General features: G+C 28.3%; 1 protein-coding gene across 1 annotated transcript; it reads left to right on the top strand.

Moving 5' to 3' along the window:
• Positions 1-641: 641 nt before the first annotated feature.
• emp (epithelial membrane protein) lies at positions 642-21085 on the top strand. The gene is made up of 11 exons (XM_065313129.1): positions 642-978; positions 6022-6166; positions 16190-16281; positions 17522-17682; positions 17757-17898; positions 17962-18168; positions 18522-18748; positions 18826-18992; positions 19355-19476; positions 19545-19670; positions 20092-21085. The coding sequence occupies exons 2-11, from the start codon at positions 6109-6111 to the stop codon at positions 20353-20355; spliced, it is 1566 nt and encodes a 521-aa protein (XP_065169201.1). The 5' UTR covers positions 642-978; positions 6022-6108; the 3' UTR covers positions 20356-21085.
• The last annotated feature ends 2892 nt before the right edge of the window (positions 21086-23977 follow it).

Here is a 23977-nt window from a genome sequence, read left to right as displayed (position 1 = left end):
TTTTCTAAATTAAGAAATTTTGTTGCCTTATCATGTTCAAAACATGACTTAAGTCATATTAGTAATAAAAAATTGCCAGTCTATTGCTAACAATCAAATTCCCAAAAAATTGCGTTACCCTAATCACATGAATACGCATAGCTCACCTGTAGTGACTAAACGTACGGATATTCTTGTATGCCTTGCTCATTTGCGCCATGTTGACTTAAAACAAGCCACTTGTGTAAAGCCAGCTCAGCGTTTGTCTGCGTTTAAAGTTTACAGCTACACATGTGCGCTGGCCTGGTCATTTTGCAGTTGTTGCGTTAAAAGGTGACCGATTTACGCACAGTTCAGTTATTCAACAATATCGTACCACTTACTGACTTAGTAACCCATAAGTAACTTAAGTATTAATCATTTCGACAAAATACAAAACAAAATAATGAAAAATTTGACTGAAAAAGTGACTTAAGTCTGTTTAACACAAAAAAATTAAAGTGACTTAAGTCATAGTTTAAGTGACTTAAGTAACTTTTGTTTTCTAGTGTGTTACTAAACTTCACCATACTTAAGTTGGCAGTATCTGCTGGTTGTTTCGACTTTCGAGCGATGGCACAGACCGCACACTCGAAGCAAGGTGCAAGAAGGTGGGTGATGGGTGAGTGCGGTGGTAGGATTCTTAACCAGTCCATCGCCATCGTCGCCAGCAGCTCGCGCGCACCGTCGAATCGTCGATGCGAGTCAGTGTCCAGCCGGACGTTGCAACGCTCGGTCAAAAAAGTTGACTTAACTTGAGTCACTTCAATAAACGTATTTTATAACAATCGCAAACATAACAACTCACTAGGAATAAATATTGATTATAAACTAGTTAAGTCGGTTTGATTTTTTTAATTTTTTACCTTGACTTAAGTCGGTTCAGTGGTGAAAACATACTTAAGTGTTCAGTGACATTTTGGGGATTTTTGGAGTATCAAAAAGTTCACAGTCCAACAGGTAAATACAGAATAACGAATTTCTACGAGTCTTGACTTAAGTTAAGTCTTGGATGGCACGATGGCGATGGCACACACATGCGTTGACCTCCATTCGCGAACGCAGAGCGTGGCAAAGTGAGCCTACTATACAACATGACTTAAGTCTTAAGACTTAAGTTAAGCGCGGTTTGTAATCGAGCCGCTGTGCCGCCGCATTTCTCGCATCTTCTTTTTTGTATTTTATTTTCATTCCGTGAGTTGTTTTTTACACCAACTCGCTTCTTAAGTCAGTTTTTTATAAGTCGCCAATATTTATACTCTACGTGACATTATTTTAGATTGTTTTTAGTCGCAAACGTGATTTTTATAAATTTACGTACTTATTACCTTATACTTATTGATGTGAAGTTAAGTTAAGTCAGTTATGAAAAAAGTTAAGTCACTTTGACTTTACAGCGTGATTACGCTGTTGTCCTGCGAGGAAAATGAATGAAACCGGTGAAAGTTTATACGAAATTTAATGGAGAACAATGTTGGATTGAATGACAAGCGGAAAATTATAAAGAATGGAAAGTTTTTCAAAGAAAATTAGAAAAAATCAAATTATAATTTGAAATATAAATTGCCATATGATTAATTGTATATTTTCATTTATAATTAACAAAGTATTCGATCGATTTCTACAAAAATTTGGTGGCATATTCTCCAATAAATTCTCTATCATATCCAAGTGAGACAATTATGTTATCAGTAATACTTTTGCTATTATCAGGTGTTAAAGTGAATATTTTGTTTTTTGTATTTTTTGCGAAATAATTTGTATTGTGGCGCGGTTTTCTGCAGAAAATTTATCAAAAATTCAAAATGTATTTAAAATAAGTTATAGTTTATAATAAAATTGTAAAATTTAAGTTTTTGTTATTAGTTTTGAGGTTATTTTAGGTTATAAATTGAAAATATAGTTTTATTATTTTTTTAAACTTTTTTTTTGTCAATATCTAAGGAGTTTATTGAAATATTTTACTAAGATTTTCATAAAAATATTTATCATTAGTCTGCTTATCATCTACATAAAGAAATTTCTCCATATCTTTAATGAATTTCTTCTAATTTGAATTTTAGTAATTTTTTTCTAAAAATTTATTAAAATTAGTCATTTTTGAACTTCAAATCATTTTTTACAAGTAATAAATGACTAATAGCTGAATCAGTTAAATATAGATGCAAATATTATCCATTTCTGACAGATTGCGTGAGTATTCCAGACATTCTAATAAACCTAATCATTAAAATAAATTCCGCTGAAATGTAGCAACTCGATGAGTCAACGTCAAAATGCATCACATTCATACACAATTTATGCTCTTAACCATATAAGTAATCAACTCGCATGTTAATTATTATCAATCCTTGAGACGCATGTGACTTAAGTCTGCATCTTAAGTCTTAAAGTCTGGTGTAACGGAAAGGAAAACGATTTTCTACTGAAATGTCGAGTCATAGCCTCGGATGAAAGAACAAAGAGTTATGGACGTTACGTCACTTAAGTCAATTATAAATTCAATTTTCTAACGCACACATCTAATATAATGTGACTTAAGTCACTTCTTAAGTTTACTTGGCTGATGTGTGTTGGTGATTAGAAGAATAGAATATAGAAATATGCAAAAATGTGATATTTATTATAGGTAGGAATGTGTGTGTATGTGACTTAAGTCAGTGTTATTTGCTGTGAAGACGATGTCGACGTTGGACGTGACGTACTCGGTGCTCACCGAATACCGAATAGAAAGTTCTTCCTGATTGCCTGATTGAGCAAATCACTTCGGAGTTCTTCAGAGTTCACTACGCGTTGATGAAGATGCAGAAAGAGTAAAATATGCAATACCAATTTCAATCAATGCAGAATTGCATAAAAACTGTAATTACTACAATGAGATTAAATGTTTTATGCATTCAACATCCTAAGTACCATTATAAATGCGAATTTTAGTTTGTTTGTATGTTTGTGACGCTTTCACGCCTAAACCACTCAACTAATTTTGATAAAGTTTGGTAGAGATATATTTTTGTCTATGGAAAAAGAAATAGACTACTTTTTGTCGCAAAAATCCTACTGGAAGGGTGTAAAATAAGGGATGAAAGTTGTTATGTAGATTTAATCATAGTTATTGTTATGTAATTCACATCTAGATGGCGTTAAACTGCATTTATAGCATTCCACGCAAATATTATACCTTTACATATAAATTGCGAATCAAATTGACTCAAGAAACAAGACTTTCAGTACTTATTTCTTTAAAAAAATAAGAAAAAAATGGTGCAATAGTTATTAAAAGTTGATATATGCTATAAATTTATATTAGTTAATCGTGATCGATTAAAATTTTATAACTTTTTAATGTTTAAAACATATGTTACCGATATTCACTGGAAACTTGATTTTGTTTAATGTTTAATGCTAAATGTTTAGTACGTAATCGCTGAGGAATTCAATAAAGCCCGCGAAACTTTTACGCGCAACTTTCTTTTTCGTTTTCGTTCTCATTCAAAACGTCTTCGTTGTGGTGGCCTCCAATGAGTGAAACGTTTTTTGAATGTATATCATTTCTTATATTTTAAATTTAATTTTAATAATAATTTTACATTAAAATTTAACATTAATATAAACACCCTGAAAGCATAAAATGTTATTTTTTAGAAAAAGTTAAATAAAATAAAAAGTATTAATTTTACAATAACCAAATTTGGTAGGATTATAAATTATTAGATGGAGAATGTACGTTATAAATTTTAACAAGTTCTGATAAAAATTATAGAACTTATTAGCAAGCAAAGTTGAGACATTAAAAAAATGATTCTCTGAAACTGGTTTGAGCCTAGAAATATTTCAAACGTTGATATTTGTAATAAAATCTTACTGTTTGGCTCTATAATAATAAACTATGCTATCTCCATAAACATATCGTATGCCAATCGCATGATTTTGTCATGTTTGCTATCAAATTACTTGTTTAAACAACTACTTAAACTCAAATACATTCCTGTTATGTAGCTGTATTGCGCCTAATGCAAATTAGTAGATTACTCATAGTTTTTCATTGATAACTCTTTAACTAATTAACTTATCGTGATTATTTTTTCAACGATGTGTGCAGTAATAAATTCTGCATCGAAATGTGTTTAATTGGTATCGAAATTTATTATTTATCAAAAGATATTGACGAATTTGTAATTTGCATATTATTTGTTCAAATTCTAATTTTAATTGTTAACAACTTTTTATGCAATAATCTGATTAATAAATTATTTACACAATTATCCGTGGAATTTACTTAGGAATTCACTTTGCAAAAATCATTGTAATACCTTAGATAGTTTTTGAATAATTAATTAAAAACTAAAACATTTGCAATTTTATTTCCAGCTACTATAACACGTTGTACAAAGTTTACAAATACTTGAATATTCAAACCGAAATTGCACACACGATCATAAAACCAGCTAGACTTTTATTTCCAACATGCGCACGTATTTATTGTGTGCAATAAATTCGCTTACGTCGACGGTATTATTTTAATAAGTGCACTTTATTAGAGCAGGTAATTTATCAGCACACTTAAAGGAGCAGAGTTGAATTATGCGCACGCCACACACGCGCAAAAATAGCGAACGATCACAGTCAAGAGTTGTAGATTTTGTTAACCATCAGAGAATGGCATTGAAAATGTGTAGCGTGAGCTGACGGCATTATTATTGTTGAATGTTTAATGTTGAGGACGCGACAATCAGCCGTGCGCGAATGATGCGATTGATAAAACAAACAATTGTGCACAAAACGATCAGATAACCAAGTTTTGTCACATGCGTGTTAGGAACAACACTATTTCATGAATAACAAATGTATAATTATTAATAATAGCGTGGTTATTGCAGATATTTTTATTATTTTTTGGTAATGATTTCGAAAAAATGAAATAATTTTTGTTTAATTTGAATAATGATTAGGAAATAATTTTTGGAAGTTCTTGAATTTTGGATATGTTATAAACAATTAAATTCTTAATATTTTACAGAAGAAAAACATTGAAAAAGTCAATTAACAACAGAGTAATTAGCAATCAAAGTTGCATGTTGTAATTTGAAATTTAATACTTTTTGATATTTTTCAAACGTGAATAACTTTAAAACTACTTAAGTATATTTAACAAAAATTTGTACAATTTACTATTGTTAACTGTAGTTTATATTCACCAAATTTCAAGCCAATATATTTATTATCTTTTGAGTTATTGATACTTTTATTAAAAATTGCATTTTTTGTTTTTACATTTTTGTCAAAAATACCAATAAATTAAACATCTTTAACGAGATTATTCTGATTTTTTCCTAACATAACCTAAATTTAATATACTTCATACATACAAAATTTGAATTAAATCCATATATTAATTCAAAAGTTACAGCACATTTACTAAACAGTTTCATTTTGCATGATTTTTACTTTCTGGTAACATTGTATCTTATGCAACTCAACACACTTTCCAAAATCCAAACCATAGATGTCGCAATAATTCCATACGAAAACCTAAATAAGTCACAGATTCCCAGGAGATAAACATGAATGAACAAAATACGCATAACTACGCAGAAAATTGTAAAATTGAATGCACGTGCCTTGCATACGAAATGAAGCCATGCGCAAACAACAAACATCTTCAACAAAACAAAAACAAATCATCCTCACGCTTTGCAAACAAAGTAACTTTTCTGATAACAACATGCGATGTGCATTTATTTGTTTATTTCTCCGTTTTAATTCTCAGTACAAACATAATAATCATAATCAGATTGGAGTCAAAAGTCAATGAAATGCGACACACCTCGAAACTAATAAACAAAAAAACAATAGTGATCAACACATGAGTCAAGTTTTTAAAAGGTGGTTGCTACGTGGAAGAATTTTGTTGACACAAACAAATGTGTCATCTTCGTTTGTTTCCATTGCCACTAGATGGCCGGTTCCCATGTATATATAAACATTGTTTTTGTTTTGTTTCAGATCATTTTCTGATGGAATAAAAACAGTGAATCCTGTGAGAACGTTTTCGTGACATACCTGTTAACCTAACAACCGCACACACTCAGCATGAAGGGCAAGGAAAAGTTGTGGTCGAAGCTGTCGAGCAGTTTTCTGCGGAAGTGGTGTAAGTATTAACATTTTAATATACTCGTTAATATTTATTGCATGCCTAATTAAGAAAGATATTATATTACCCAATATGTACACGTTTACGTACGCGTACAACCGAATATAAAATTTAGAAATTATTTCGACGCAATATTTTTATGATTATGATTTCAATTTATGCATTAATAAATTTAAACATTTCGTAATTATTAAAAAACTTTAAGAAACTGTTTAATGAAGGATATAAATATTTTGTATTATTTATAAAAATAACATGAAAATGCTTTCTATTTAGCTTAAAATATTTTAATTTATTTAATTTGACAAATAGATGGCGTTACTGGTCAAAATTTTTACTTTTAACCTAACTTAATTTTTATTTTATAAAGAAACAAAGTGAAAACTGAGCTGTATTGAAATGAGAAATTCAAGTCGGTGAGTAGACAAGTAACACAAATGTAACAAGAGTAATCCAAGCCCGCAGGTTCGCATGTTGCATAAATGAAATGTGTGCCACTTTTAATGCGACTTTTTACTTTTTTGCACAGAGTTTACACACTTTTACGAACATCGCGTTGAAAAAATGCGTTTCTCTTAATTTAATCAACTGGTAAATAAATATTTACATTAGAAAATGTTGTTAACAATAATATTTATTGTAACGCGTTTTGTTAGATTGTTTTTTTAGTACGATTTCTATAATTTAATTTTTTATATTTATTTTTTTTATATTTAAACATTAAGAATAAATAATATAGAAAAAAATGAAGTTAAGCTCCGCCTATTATACCCTAAGCTATTATATTTGAGTACTTTTACTGTTCGCAAACAGATGGCAGCACTTTTAAAAATTTATTTGGATATTGAAACAAAAATACCAAAAAGTATGAGAAATAATTTAGATAAATAAACAAATTTTGGATATGATATAAATAATAAAATTGTTTTTATTTTAGTGAAGAAAAAATTCAAATCGGTTAATTAACAACCGAGTAATTCGCAATCAAAGTTGAATGTTGTATTTTAATGTTTTTTAAAAAGCCTATAACTTGTAAACCACTTAACCGAATTTAACAAAAACTTCTACACTTTACTATTATTTATTGTAGTTACCACTTACAAGATTTCAAGGCCACAGCATTATTAGTTTATGAGTTATTGCACAATTAACAAAAAAAAAAACGTTCGTTAACGTTGTTTTTTCTTGACTTTTTAATGAAAATACAAATCTATGATCCGCATATCACACTATCAGCTATTATACTACTATAAATATATATTCAACTTTTACTACTTGCCGACAGATGGCACCACTTTCATTAACCTACTTTTATATTCAAGCAAAAAATAAATAAAAAGCAAAAGGACTATAAAATTGCTTTTAGAATACAAAAACAACATCTGTATAAGAAACCAACCATCTTACATTCGTAGCTTAAGTTTGTTCTGCTTGATTGCTTCACATTATTCTTCACCTCATTCTTACCACACGCATTAACGCAAACCAACACGACACAAAACATGCTTATTTATAGAGTTAACAGAGTTAACATTAACATTGTAACAACATCCAATTTATTTGTGAGTAAATTGCGCACGCGCACACAAAACGAATACGATTTAATTTGTGTTCAGATGCGCAAGAAATGACCACAAATAATCACAATGAGTAAGATTGCAGAACTGCAAATTACACAAATCATCTGCAAGAATTAATACGCATTTTGAATGGCATCCTTGAAGTTTAGCTATTGTATTATTTATTGCTTTTAGAAACTTAATTTAATTTAATTATAAATAAATTATAGGCTAAAATCGTAAATGATTTGCAGTTTTGCAATTTGTGTATTGTGTTATGCATCAGTAAAGTGCGCGGTGATGCGTTTTATTGTCTTTTCTTTCTTGTTTAAACTAATTATATTAGAAGCAAAGAAATTTCACAATAAATAAATTTTCTTTGTTGGTTAGGAACAAAAACAATTAAATTAGCTCCGCCTTTTTTTAAATTTATGCTATTTAGTCTACAAACGTTAATATTTTACCTATTGATGTATAGAGGGCGCTGTGTAACATATTAGAGTTGACTATATCTGAAAATTTTAATACTGAAGTTTAATTTGTTATAACTTTGGTGTTTCTTATTGTAGAGTGCTCAATGGAACGTCATTATAAGCAGAATTTTGTAGAGACTATAGTTTGTAAAAATTAATTATTTATTCTTAATATTAATAAAGTTATACGAGTTTTAAGTGGATATTGCACAAAAAACGATTTTTTTGCTTTAATCTCGAATTGTGACCATAATATATTTCTGATAATTGATAACAAAACGGTTTATAATAAAAAATAAACTAGGCAATCCAATGAACTTTACAGAATGCAATTACAACAATTATTAACAATTTTACAGCGTCTCAAAGTTAATTTTTTAAATTTTTACTTTTTGTGCTCAATACCGAGAAATATAAGTAAAAAATAATGTATAATCAATGATTATTACTAATTTAAAATGTAATTTATGTCAACCTGTATAATACCAGTACGTATAAGTCGATTCAGTGCAATTGCATTGCATTACATTCGATTAAAAATACATTTTCGTTGCACTTGCAAATAAACTGCGTCTGATTGCACGCATTGAATTGAAAATGTTAAAACTTTAGATTTCTGCTGAATACTAGTTGAATTCACTTGGTATAACTATTACCTAGTCGTAGTGAGTTGTACGGTTGAATATGTCGTCGGTCATTAAGTGTGACCGACTTTTATTCGTTTCTTCATGCTTGCTTGGTTGCTCGCTGGCTGCCTTCTTGTGTTTCTTCACTTTATATTTTAAACGAGCGCTCAAGCGCTAAAATATTGAATTATTACCATGCAGAGTATAAAATATTTAAGCTAAAATAAGTCGAAAACATTTAAAGTTGTTAAATATACAGTATTTAGGTTGTTAAAGGTTATGTACACGTTACATTGCTGACCTATTAACATCTTTTGGTTGTGTGTTTGAGGTTGTCTATGTTTACGGTGTCATAACTTTGGTATTTTTTAATGTAGGATATTGGTTTCGACGTCATTCGAAAGATAATTTATTTGAGATTATACATGAGTAAGAAGAATATTTTATGTGTTTTATAACGACGTGAGGAAGCTTAGAGTAAAAAAAAGCAATTTTAGACAAAACAAAATTTAAAATGTTAATAACTTTTAAACCAAAAGAGATACAATAACCATTTTTGTTGTAATACCTGCTCAATACTATTGTTTATAATACTGCCTTTTAAAAAATTTAAGAAATTTATTTATTTAGCCGTAAATAAAAAATAAAAAATATTTTTTCAAATAATATTTAATGCGTGTTTTCTGCTTTGTAAACGTTTCAAATTATAGTAATACCAGAAATTATTCCTGTGGGATTGACGTACTTTAATTCATAATGGTTGACATGTGATTTGCGTGCGTTATAATAACACCGCATTTAAATTTAACAACAAAATAATACTGGAAACGGTTCGAAACGCAGCAACATGACATGTACATGCGTCGCTACTTGCGCCATATTACTGTGATTACTTATTACTTATTACTTAATGGTAATTAACCTTCTCTCCACTTAGCCGCCATCTTGAAATCGAAAATAAACCAGTTATAGCCACAACTGCACATGCTTACAACTTCATGTCATCGAATTCCTTGAGAAGTAAGCGTAGTGCAACGCGCTGTAAATGTGGATTTTGCTGGAAATGTTGTTATTGTTATTATTCTTATTATCAGGTTTATGTGTGTGAAAACAAAGGAATTTCGCACGAAAAAATCGTAAGTTGTAACACATTGAGCATAATGGTTATACACGCACTACAATGGATTATATTGCGGCAGAAAGCAGTTTGAGACACAATCCTGTTAAAAGTTACAATATATAAACATTGAAAGCAAAAGTTGAAGGATGACGCAATGCAATTTCATGCAGTTTTAGACTTTAAAAGATTATTCTGCTTTAAAACTGAGTTTATTTGTATTAAAATGAGTTAAAACTAATACAGGAGGTTTTTTACTTTATAAACAATACGTTTTTTGTTGTTAAATGTGGTTATTTTCTGCATAAATATTTAAATTATATAAGTGTAATATTCTGTGCATATTTAGTTTGTCGTCATGATGTATGCAACTTAATATACACGGATTTTTCAACTCATGAGTATTATTTATTAAATTGTTAATTATTGAGGGTATTAGTAAGATTTACATAATGTGTTATACATCATTGGAAAGCTAGTAAAATTCTGCATCTACTCTGATACACTGAAAAGCAATATTTATTATGGTTTTCTTTAAAATTGCAAATTAATATCAAAAAAATAAAAAAATGAAGTTTTCATAAAATATTAAATTACTACTGATAAAAATACATAAATCTAATAAAGTAATACATAAAATTAAAGAAAATTAAATTCTCTATACAATATAAAAATATTTATTAAATTTACGTGGAAAATAAACCAGTAATTTGATGTTTATTGTAGTTTTAATATCATTAATAAAAATCTGTTAATTACATAGCTATTAAGATGTTGTTAAGAGTGACAATGAATAAACCACGTTTAATTAACATTTAAACAAAGGATTAAATCAATAAATCGTGAATTTGCACATCAAAGATGCGTTTATTGCATACTTATTGCTTTGTTTGCTCATCGTTGACCATTTTACAACTTTTACGAATATATTAACAACAATTGCATACTTTGAATTGCTTATCAATGTTTATTAATGTTTATTAATGTCATATAAGGTTATTAATTGTTATTAAACTCAAGTATTAACCTTTGGTAATGTTATTATGATCAATAATTGACATTTATATATAAATGTTAATTAAATATTAAAAATTTAAATATTTTGATTTTGAACAGTTTAAAAATTATTATTTTGGTAATAATTAGTTTATTAGTAAATTTAGTTTTGAATGCTTATTTAAAATCACGATTTTTTCTTTGGTTTTTCAATGAATTTATAATAAAATCAATGAAAAAAGTGATTTTATTACAAATTCAATATTTCAAGGCCGAAAGCGAGTCCGAAGCCATTCAAGAATGTTTTTAATGACCTGTCGGATCCTGGTTTTATATAAAGGATGCTTTCCAACATCACGTGTATGAGTATAATGATAATGCTAAAGAGATAAAGAACTCAAACACATTCTTTAACTATAATTCCTTTTTTCGCTCTTTAGTATTTATTGAATGTGCTGTTAATAAAACATCAAGGTCATTCAAAGAATGTCTAGATATAGACATATAAATTATATATAAAAAAGAGCAGTTGAAGAAAAGAATGTTAAAAAGTGTAATGATTTATTTTGATCGAATAAATTAGTGTTCTAGGTCGTTTATCATGATTTTTTAGGCGATTTTTATTCTTAATTTGATGAATCTAAACAAATACGCGTTGATTAACAGGTTTTTTGGAAATTGATTTTAAAGGTCAACTTGTTATTTGTTATTTAGATGAATTTTATCTAAAAAAAAGTTATTGAATCAATGTGGTTGAAGTTGAAGAAGGATTTTGGTGAAATATTTTTGTTTTTTGGTTATATCTTGAAAACTAATCATTTTATTTTAATTATTTTTTTATTACGTTATATAGGGATAAATTATAAAACGTTTCATTAAAGAATTTTCTAAAAATATGTTTTTATTCAAAAGTTATTGACGATTTAAAATCGAATAATAAAAATACGCACATTTAAATTTTATTTATTTATAACAATTGATATAAACATTCAAATTTAGAAGAATTATGTTAAATTGATGTAGAATTTAATTATGAATAATATTCTGTAAAGATACTTTTAATATCTCTTATAGTTTTCTTTTAATTAATAAAAAACTAAAAGAACAAAATCACTAGGTTGCGCCACATTAAAGTAGCGCTATTATACTGTAAATATTATTAGCAATATCTACTAACTAACAGTTTCTGGTACTTTCTGGTACTGGATGAATTAATTTATTGTGGAGATAAATCCTTTGTTTTGATAATATAATTAATTAAGATGTAAAATTGCCAATTAGCTGCTTCAGTAATTCCAGAAGGACTTTCTCTGACTCTCTCGTCTTGTAAGCGATTTATTGCTGTATATAAATAAAAAATAATTGTTTATATAAATCACATTAATTACACAGTTTTGTTCTTTATTAATTTACAATGGTTATTTTATTAGAATTGCACAGAAAATTTAAAAAAAATTAAGAAATTAAACTTTCATGTTGGATAATAATTTTTTCAGAGATTACCAAATACCTAATTAAACTTAATGTAAAAATTAGGGATTAAAGAATTTCCAATAATATTTATTTTCAAATTGATACGTAATTAATTAATTTATATGAAATTGAAAATATATTTATAGACCTAAAAATTCGTCAACTTTAAATGCAAATAACTTTTAAACTAATTGCATAACGATAAATTCTAAAACTGCAGTTTATAGATAATTTAATTGACTATTAGACTACGCTCAATTATTTTTAAGATTGTAATTAATTTATTAACAAATATTAAATTAGCAAACATAAAAAAACAGTGTTTCAAAAACAAATTTCAAGTTTAAACAACAATAACACACTAAAAAACACATAAAACTTAAATTTAAAATATGTTAGTATATAAACAATTTCATTAACAATCAACTGCTTTTTAAATAAATCAAATATGTTTATAACTTTACTCACAATTAATTAAAAACAAACAAGTTTACATTTGTATGTCAAGACTCAAGTTTAATCACGTCTATTCTCGAAATTCACCATTAAAACTCTCTAAACACACGCCAATAATGTTATAAAACTTAAAACATGTCGTAATATACTGTGTATATACTATTGCTCTCATAAATAACAGCAAATGTGTTACAATTTGTCACTCAGTCAGCCACCAAGTTACAATCATGAATTTATATCTTTTTGCGGTTTTATTTTACGTTTTGAAACAAAGCACAAGTACAAAACTCGTATGAATGTGCATGGCACGCACGAATGAACGTTTAATGAATGCATAATGACTTCAAACAAATCCATATGTATTTTTTACTTCAAGTAAAATCTTATTCTATATGATTTACATGATCGTGCGGTATTGTGCGCAAATTACAGAAAAGAATCACGAAGACAATTGTTTCATCGATGGAGATAACAAAGGTGAAGCCTTTGTGTTTGCGTGATGACTAGATTTATTTCTATATGTGAATGTGTTTAAATATTCAAGGTGATATTAAATGTAGAATCCTGAATCAATATTGAACTGTGTTAAACGTATTAATTTGTTTTCATCGGAAATTTTCCTTTTTTATGAGTCATTTTTATGGACGCATAACTTTTACATTGTTGGTGCTATATGAAAGTGTTATACATCAAATTGTAGATAATTTTATCTAGAATAAGAATGTTTTTAGTTTTAATTAATATTTATAAAAGCTTGTGAGATATTAAGGAAATAGTGAACGCGTGACAGTGAATAATGCATGTGAAGTTCGTTTAATTGCTGCACGAAGTTTAACACATGATAAATTTTAAACAAGTAATTAAAATTTTAATGTTTTTGTGTAGTTTTGTAGATAATTTAACTAAGTTTAAAACTATTTTTAGTAGACTAAGTTATCTTATATGCTTTTGTTGTTATTTAAAGTTTAACAAAAAGTGAACAAACCAGATGATAACTTCGCTTAATTAATATTACTATTACTTTAACATAGCATAACTTTTACACAATTAGTGCAATTTTAATGTATTATACATCAAATTGTAGATCATTTTATCAAGAATAAGAATATTATTAGTTTTAATTAATATTTATAAAATCTTGTCGGATATTAAGGAAATAGTGAGCGCGTGACAGTGAATAATCTGAAAATTAGTAAAATTGCAATATTAAGTTTAACACATGATAACTTTTAAATAAATATATAAAACTTTAATGTTTCACCACACTTTTATAGATAATTTAATTAGGTTTCAAAATCTTTTTACTAGACCAAAATATCTTTCATAATTTACTTGTAATTCAAGGTTAAACAAAAAATGAACAAACAAGATGAAAATCACTCAAAACTCACTTAATTAAAACCATAAAAACTTTAAAACCTTTATAAATCTTGCATAAAAACAGTAAAATTCAATTTAATTTAATTGCATCATTAGACAGCACGTTTTTTATCATTTGTTTGATGATGACTCAAAATATTCTCAATTATTCTTCTCATTACGTCCGTAATTATTACGTAATCTTAAACTTCAATTCAATTATGCGCTGATGACTACTGCTCTCTGCAATAACTCGAAATTCATGCTTATCATCTTGGTTATTCATTCGAATATTTATTACGTCGTTTCCGTCCTTAATATAATTATTATTTTAATTATTTCAGTTGTTTCTTGATTAAAGAAGCGCATTACGCACGTAATTATCACGTAAGGCGGTGATTGGAGGAAGTAGGAAGTACATTTCACTTAAACTGATTATATATTAAAGATAATAGTGTTAATTATTGTAATAATAAATAATTAAGAAGAATTTTTGAAAAAAAAATTAAAATTTTCTTTTCTTTTTGAGATTACGTAAAAGTGATAAGAAATTTTATCATTTATAAAGTTGATAATGAAGTACAATTTAACACTTTTTTTGATTTGTGTTTTTGAATCGTCGAAACAAGTGAATGTAACAATTAAAACTCATTGATGTGATTTCTTTTGCTTGGTTGGAAAGAATGTTGCGTCAAACATTAAACTTGATTTCGACTCGCAACGTAAAACGTGAAATGTTTTATTGAGTATGGATTGTATATTGTATTGCGTCGCAGTCGCAACGCACCAAAAAAAGAATTAAAAGTTACGCAAGTGAAAAATGTGAAAGCTATAAAACGAAACTAAACGGTAAAGCCAGCTAACCGCGTACGAAACGTACTTAGATATTGATGCCGTCGTGGTGTGATGATGGTGAAATTAAAGAAAGAATTACGCAAAGGATTAAGAATGCAGTACGGTTTGAGTTTTGGAAAATATGGAAGCAAAGGGGATATATTTGTATGCGGAGTTTTGATAGCTTCAAGTTTTTGGATATTTTTAAGGAAATGAATAAACATATTTTAATTGTTAAATCAAAAATTTATTTAAGGATAAATTATACAACTTTTAATGAAGAAATTTTTGTTTTAAATGTAGTTGATTCAAAGTTATTAACAATTTTATCACAGTTATCATTTTTGTAAAATTTGAGATTGCAAAAATTGGTCAACTTTACAAGCGTTTTTAAGTACTTTTGGGCTAAATTTTGAGGAGCACCGAATTTGTATCGTAAAGAACAACTCTTATACTATTAAAGTATAAAAAGAATACATATATAACTTAAACCGTTCTCGAAAAAATGTGTTGTTTCTAATGATGTGTTTTGGCTGCGGAGTTTTTTGCGTATAACGAAAACTAATTTTTCAAACTCCTATATGTCATAAACGGTAACTCTTAAATAAAAAAGTATAAAGATCAATTTTATGTAAAATTTTATGATCTACAATTTTTGTCTAAGATATTTTCTTGATGGATTTAGTCGTTTGGCTGAAAAATGCAAAAAACTAGCTTCTTGCAATTAGCTTGACTATTTTTATCAAACTAAGAATCATTAATAAATTAATATAGAAAACATTAAAATATAAATACTAGGTACGTAATAATTATGTTGTAGTACCATTACATGTGTTTGTTCTACTTAAAATTAGGTTTTGTTAGTTCATATATGAATAATTAATATTTTAATTTTGGTAATTTTTGTTAACTGAAGAACTGTTTCAATTTACTTAAAACTAGAGCAAAATTAAATACCATCGCTAATTTTAATATATGTAAACTTGAAGTAACGGTATTTTAAAACATATTTTACAACACATTTTATTATTTAAATTGCATACATTCGGCATTCAAACCATTTAATAAAAATTTTATTGTAACATGTTTTGCAATGAAATTAAATTTTTATTTTTATTTTTTTTCAGGGATGGTAGCAGTGATAGCAGTGTTTTGTTTAATCTTAGGTGTTCTAGTTGCCATATTCTTCCCTACGTGGTTTAATTTAATCATTAACTCGGTAAGTACACAAATTTATAAAATTTATAAACAAAAACCCACTCAAACTTGATATAAATTTAATATTACATTATAAAATTCATTGTTGTTATATTTATTATGAATAATGCATAAGAAATGAAAGAAATGTAAGAAATGTTTTGATGGAATAAAAGAAAGGAAAGTGAAACGCGTCCATTCGTTCGCTTACTGTAATTACCGATAATGCACTGAGAGTTTTCATAAAAATTTTCGTATTGTTCAATTTGTCACAGGCGTACAATCGTGGCACTTAGCTCTCATAAATCTTAAGTTTTACATCTTACAATCTTGGACAATTATATAAATTAGACTGTTAATGACAACTTAGACAATTGAAGACATTCTAAACTAATTTATCTTAATTACGGTGTCAACATTATGAATTATAATATTTCTATTTGATGTTTTGCAATAGAAAAGAATAAATTGTGGAAAAAATATAAAAAATAATAAAAATTATTAACGAATAATTAATTATCAGATATTTTATAATTTACTACTTTCGGATAGCTATTTTAAAATTTATTACAAAACAAAATTAATAGATTTTATTTGAATTTTTATTTTTTTTGTTTATGTGTGACACTTTCACGCTAAAACCACTCAACAAAATATGATAAATTTTTGTATACCCATAAATGAGATATAGGAAAAGCAAATAGACTACTTTTCATAGCAAAAATATAATTTTAAGGGTGATAAATAAGGGATGAAAATCGATATAATGATTTGATCATAATTACAGTTATATAATTCAAATTTAGATGGCGTTAAAGTGCATTCTAAGAATTTCTCATTTTTTATCATTACTATTAATACAATAAATAATGTAAAAAATAGCAACAAATATTTACTTGCATTCTTCTGTCACGTAACAATACAACATATTTTAATATTATTTAATATTATATAACATTAATTTGATATTTGCACTTGAAACTTAAACTTTACATTTTTAAGCCGTAAACAACCATTTAACAAAAGTGGTTTTTAAAGTGCACTTAGTCCTAGCACTCATCATTAGTATTATTATAAAACTCTCACGTTTATAAAAGTTTTACACCATAAACATTAGAAATCTATTAATTAAATTTCCACTTAATAAAACACGCAATTTAATTAACATGTAGCGTAAACAATTAAACTATTCACCATTAAACATTGCACATTGAACATCACTATTTACATAATTAATTTCTTTTATTTATTTAATATTTCAGCAAGTGATATTAAAAGAAGGTTCTCAAACATTCGGATGGTGGAGAAAACCCCCGGTTACACCGCAGATAAGGGTGTATATCTACAACGTAACAAACGCAGACGAATTCCTCACAAACGGATCGAAACCAATCGTAGATGAACTGGGACCATTTGTATATGAGTGAGTATTAAGTCAACCGCGCATGCGCATTGACGCTATGAGTAAAATAATTTTATTTACTTATTTACTAACAGTGAAAAATGGGAGAAGAAAAATGTCGTGTTTCATGACAACGGAACTCTGACTTTCAACCAGGAAAAGATCTACACGTTTAATGAAGAATTGTCTTCCGGTTCTGAAGATGACATTGTTGTGGTACCAAATATTCCCATGCTTGTGAGTTAGATTAAGTTAAGTAAATAGTTAAGTAATTAAATTAATATTGTTGGAATATTTTAGAGTGCAACTTCTCAGTCGAAACATGCAGCCCGTTTCCTTCGTCTTGCAATGGCGTCTATTATGGATATTTTGAAAATTAAGCCGTTTGTGCAAGTTTCTGTTGGGCAGTTGTTGTGGGGTTATGAGGATCCATTACTTAAGCTTGCTAAGGATGTTGTGCCCAAAGAACAGAAGCTACCTTATGAGGAATTTGGACTTATGTATAATGTAAGTAATAAATTAATGTAGTATATTAAGTATCCAGTGGCTAAATGGGGACTTTACCCACGAGATTGATTGAAAGCGAGCGTAGCAAGCAAGAAAGAGAGAGTTTGACTGACGTCGCATGGCAATTCATTCGGTCTTGTTTCCGTCCGGTAGATAATGCCCGTATATAATGGATATTACTCACGGCTTGGCCGTGCCTCTTTTTTGTCTAAAACCCCTGGAAAAACTGGCGCTTTATAGATGGAAATAAAAAATATAATTTATTATTTTTAAATATTTAATCAAATAATAAATTTAAACAATTTTTGTTAATTTTATTTATTTATTGAGTTAATACGAATTTTCATTTTTAGAAAAATGGAACGTCCAAAGATAATGTAACAATGTTCACCGGAGCATCAGACATAACCAAGTTTGGTCTTGTGCACAACGTAAATGGGATCGAGAAACTGCCGCATTACTCTACTGAAGCATGCAATAGTATTCAAGGATCTGATGGATCTATTTTCCCACCGCACATCACAAAGAACACTACTCTGTATCTATACGATAAGGATTTGTGCAGGATATTACCAATGACGTAAGTATTGCTGCTAATTTCTTTATAATTCTTGATTATTTTTAATTTTAATGTTTTATTTTTTAACTTTTGTTTAGATATCAAAAAGAAGTTATGGTAAAAGGAAACGTTCCCGGTTATCGTTTCTCACCAGCTAAGAATGTCTTTGGTACTCCGGAAGAAAATCCATTCAATGAGTGTTTCTGCACTTCCGGTCCGCCATGCACGCCATCTGGATTCTTCAATGTGTCACTCTGTCAATACGGTAATAAATTTTATAGTATATTAAATATCAAGTGGCTGAACGGAAGTTTTAGTCACGAGATTGATTGAGAGTGAGCTTAGCAAACGTTTAATCAATGGAGTGTTTAATGACGTTTAGCCACGTGATGCTTACGCAGAGATTTTTATATTAAAACTTTTGTTTTTTAAATCTTCAAAATTCATTAAAATACTAAACATAATTAAAGTACTTTAGTCACGGCCTTGGTCGCCCGTGTGTAAAGTACAATTTTTTGTGGTTAAAAACCGTAGAAAAACTAGCCCTTTATCGGTGGAAGTAAAAAAAACATTATTTCAGTCAGTTTTTAAATATTTATTTATTTAACATTAATTGTGTTTTTTTAGATTCGCCTGTTTTACTATCCTTCCCACATTTCTTATACGCTGACGACATGTACAGGAATGCATTCGATGGTATTTCACCTCCTGATGTAGAAAAACACGGATTTTATATGGACGTTCAACCTGTAATTATATTTTAAATATTATGTTTAACTAATAATCTATAATTGTTTTCTTTCTTCTAATTTTTTAGTTGATGGGAGCTGGATTATCAGCAAAAGCAAGACTACAAATTAATTTGGCAGTCAGTCAAGTGGTGGATATTAAACAAGTCGCCACTTTCCCAGATATTATCTTTCCTATTATCTGGTTTGAAGAAGTAAGTAGAATTTTTGACAAAATCATAAAATAATGCATATAAAAAACCAATAGAAGTGTTTTTGTTTGTTTGTGACGCTTTCACGCCAAAACCACTTAACCAATTTTGGTAAATTTTGGTATAAAGAGAGTTTCGATCAAGGAAAAACAAATACACTACTTTTTGTTTCAAAAATATTACTGAAAAGTTGTAAAATTCAAGTCAAAAATTGATATGAAGATTTATTCGTGTTTATAGTTATATAATTCGAATCTAGATGGCGCTAAAGTGTGTTATAGGCATTTCTAAACACTTTTAATAAAAATAGATATTTTGATAGCAAAATTAATCACAAAAAAAAAATTCTACAAAATTATCTAAAAAATAACGTTTTTAAAAATTTAAGAAAAACATTTACTAATTTCACATTTTTATTATTCAGGGTATTGAAGAATTACCAGACGAAATGACAGGTCTAATGGCCCTCGCCGCTGCCGTGCCCCCAATCGCACGCGCCTCCTTAACCGGAGTATTACTTATCGTAGGTGCGCTGCTGCTACTAATCGCCATGTGGCGGCTGGTGCGCGGCGCAAAACGCTTCAGTTCGCTGCACCTCGCCGCCGGCCATGTAGGCCCCGCCGCCACACCGCCTGCACCCACCGCGCAGACCAAAGACATGCAGATGGGCAATGTGCCACGACACTAAGAACAACATCTTACATAAATAATTAATTAAAGTATTTCTTAAAACATTCCACAAGTAACACAATCATTTGATAATAATAATAATATAAATATAAATATTATCAAATGACAATGAGCTCAATGAAGACAAAGTCAACATGTTGTAATTTTTGCCATTTTAACGCAAAAATCAATATTATTAGAATTATTGAAGTTGATCACCAAGAAAATGACAATAATACTTATTAATTTAAGGCGTAATTAATGAATTAACAAATATTTTGTAAATTGTTGTGTATTATAGACTTGGTTGTTGAAATTTAGGTTGATGATGATTTAGGTTTTTTTTTTAATACGTTTGCTTAGCTTAAGAACAAATTGTTTGCTCAGTGTGACTTAATTAGTGTTTATTATTAACAATTCTTTTACTCTGTATTATTTTAAGGACAAAATATTTAAGACAAATTGATGGTGACTTAATTTAATGAGATAAGTAGACATTCGACGATTATATTACTCATTTGTACTTAAGATTAGTGAGATATGCGTACTCTAGACTTATTTCTGTACTGTTTTCTTACTCTTTTTTATTTTTATGTTTTTGTTGGAATTGGATATTCGAAGATTGATTTTAGTTTTTAGTAATGCAATGTGTGTGTAAGCGAATTGTAAAAACAATGTTAATTGAGATGTTAAATATTGGAGGAGTGAAAGGGTGGATAAATAATAAATAAAGCGTAAATAAGAAAAAATATGAATTGACGTTAGTTAGTGTCACTTTAACTCGAGAACTAGTGGTCCGATTTGGTTTATTTTGGTTTTGAAATATCAGTAGAAGTTTAGGGAATGTTCTAAAGTTGAGAAATAATGAAAAATTTGCAAGGTAATAGGTAAAAACAGCAATTTTAATTTTTTATACAAATTGCTTGAATCTGCGTCTTTCTGTTGCAAAAATATAACTTAATAGCTTTAACCCGCAGCTTCACTCGCGAATATCTAAAATAATGAAGTTGCTTCCGTATGCGTCTGTAGTCACAGAAGAAGTAACAATGAAGTAGAATGGCGGGAAGTTTAAAATGGCTGAAAGTATAGTCTATGGAAGTATAGTGTACAGTCTTCATAGTGTAGTCAATTGGATTTGATGTTGACGTAGCTGTCGGTAATACAGTGTGATAATACAGTGTGATGGTACTATAGTACTTAGGTTTGAGCTTCATTGCTGGAATGCTAGATGGCGTTAAAGTAGTCAAATAGCCAGATGCAGAGGTATTATAGGCTAAACAATTTCTTTATTTTATTTAAAAAATAATTTTTTTATTAAATAAAAAGTAGCCTATAACCATTCGGGGACCACTAAGAATATGTGTACAAATTTTCATGATGATCGGTTAAGTAGTTTTTGCGTGAAAGTGTAACAAACATCAGGACTTTCGCATTTATAATATTAGTAGGGATTGGCTGCAAAATTGTTATATTGATTGATTTCTAGTACATATAGTGCTAAATTGTGTTATTTATTAACATTCTGTTTACTCTACTTGCATATAGAGGGCGCCAGCAGTACTGTTTTAAATGCAGTTGTAGGAATAAAATATAATTTCAGACTTTTAGGTTATTTAAGTAAGGTTATTGCATGTTTTACTATATTTTTGAGGATAAAATATTGTTTTTCAAGTTTTTAAGAATTTTTGTCATATATCTAGCATAATTCTAAATTATACGAAATTTTATATTATTTATTACTTCAACTCTTCAACTTTGGTTATATAACGTATTACAACCTTTACAACTATTATATTACCACTAAAGTTATAAATGTTTTAGTAGGATATCAAATTAAATGAACCAATAAATTAAAAGCAATTTTTTCTGATATTTTTTTAATGTGGTGAAAAATGTCAAAAGTTTAATTTTCTGATTTAAATTTTATTTTGAGTACCAAATATCTTGCAATTTCCAGATATTATGCTTGGAATGAAATCAATTTCTGCTAAAAGTGCTACTCAAAAAATTAAAATTTAATTTTGTTTTGAAAACAAGTCAATATTTTTGTTATAAAATTTTTCCGGCAAAAAAAAAATTGATTTCAATTTTTTCAAAAATTAAAAAAAAAACTCGAAACAAGGACCAGTTACATTACAGCACATTTACTTCAAATAATATAATAAGTGAAATTTCTCACTCTTGTTTAATTAGTTACGCAAATATTTGCCTTCGAGTGACAAATATGACTAAAAATAAACCGTGCGATATTCTTGCTTCTTGAACCGAGATATTTTGGAAATTCCGGTGTGCGTGTGCGTGTATCTATTCAAATGCGGCTATTGCACAAATCCAAGGTTAAGACACACTGCCCTAGACTTTCTGACTGATTAATATAATAATCGCGAGTATTGCAAATCGCGTTACGACTGCGACTGTTGCTGACTGTTCAGAAGCAAAAGCCGTAAAACGGTTGAGACATCAGGATCCACTGACGTCGGTCGGTTGGAACTTCCACTAACAATATTAACTAAATATTAATAATGGTATACTGTAATCTTTTGGAAATAATTGTTCTGTTGTGGTGCAGAACAATTTAACAATACTTTACATGGTTTCACATGGGAAGTGAATTTTTATGCAATGGATATTTGCCAAAAATTGTGTTTTTAGGGTGTGAGATATTAAGTAAATTTAATTGTTAAATGTTATGGTATGAAACAAATTTAATGCAAATTATTTATATGTGAATTAACATCGAAAAAACATTCTGAGGGTTACGTGGCTAAACATTATTAAACACTTGATTGATTAAACTCGCACTACGGTCGCTCTCAATCAATCTCGTGACTAAAACTCCAGTTTAACCATTTGATATTTAATATATTATAAAAATTGTTTATTAAATGTTGTTTTTTTTTGTTAACATGACAAAAGTACATTGAAAATATTAAAATCTTTATATTTCCAAATAAGAAGAAACAAATAAATAAATACATTTTTATTGATTAATAAATAGATAATAACTGGAACTAAATCAAGTTTCATATAATTGTTTGGTTTTTATTTTGGCAATAAAAACATTTAAAAAATTAGGGCGTTGATGTTGATGATTTTTGCGCTGTTATTGCCGCACTAATTAAAATCATATTGTAATGATAATGATAATAAACGCAAGGAAAAGATAATTTAACGCACAATAAACCTACATAAAAGTTCATTTCTACGTTTGTGCGATTTGTGCGTGGTTCGGGAAATTGTTGTTATATCCAACTGCAAAACTAAAAGAGAGTAAGTAATTATTTGATTATTATCGTTAATTGAGTTTTTATGGATATCAAAAGACGAAAAATTACAAATTGCTGATTTTTGTTCATGCATAATGTTGCTATTTATGAATATAACAAATAATTTAAGTTTAAAACAGGTGTTTTTGTCATTTATTTATAAATCGTATGCGCAGGCGCAAGCTCCACCTCGTGACTAAAGTTCATGACTAAAGTATTTTAGTCACGGCTTTGGCTATCCGTATTTAAAGTACCACTTTTTGTGTCTCTTTTGTGAAAAATTGGAGAAACAAATATTTTTAACTTATTTAAAAATTAAAAATAACACATAATATAAGGCAGCAAATCAAAAAAAGAAAAAAGAAATAAATACTT

This window comes from Atheta coriaria, unplaced genomic scaffold (assembly GCF_025399875.1).
Source record: "Atheta coriaria isolate IRGN ID8LTWV9N9 unplaced genomic scaffold, Caltech_Dcor_3.1 hic_scaffold_2_pilon, whole genome shotgun sequence".
NCBI lineage: Eukaryota > Metazoa > Arthropoda > Insecta > Coleoptera > Staphylinidae > Dalotia > Dalotia coriaria.
This window is presented reverse-complemented; position numbering and strand designations above follow the sequence as displayed.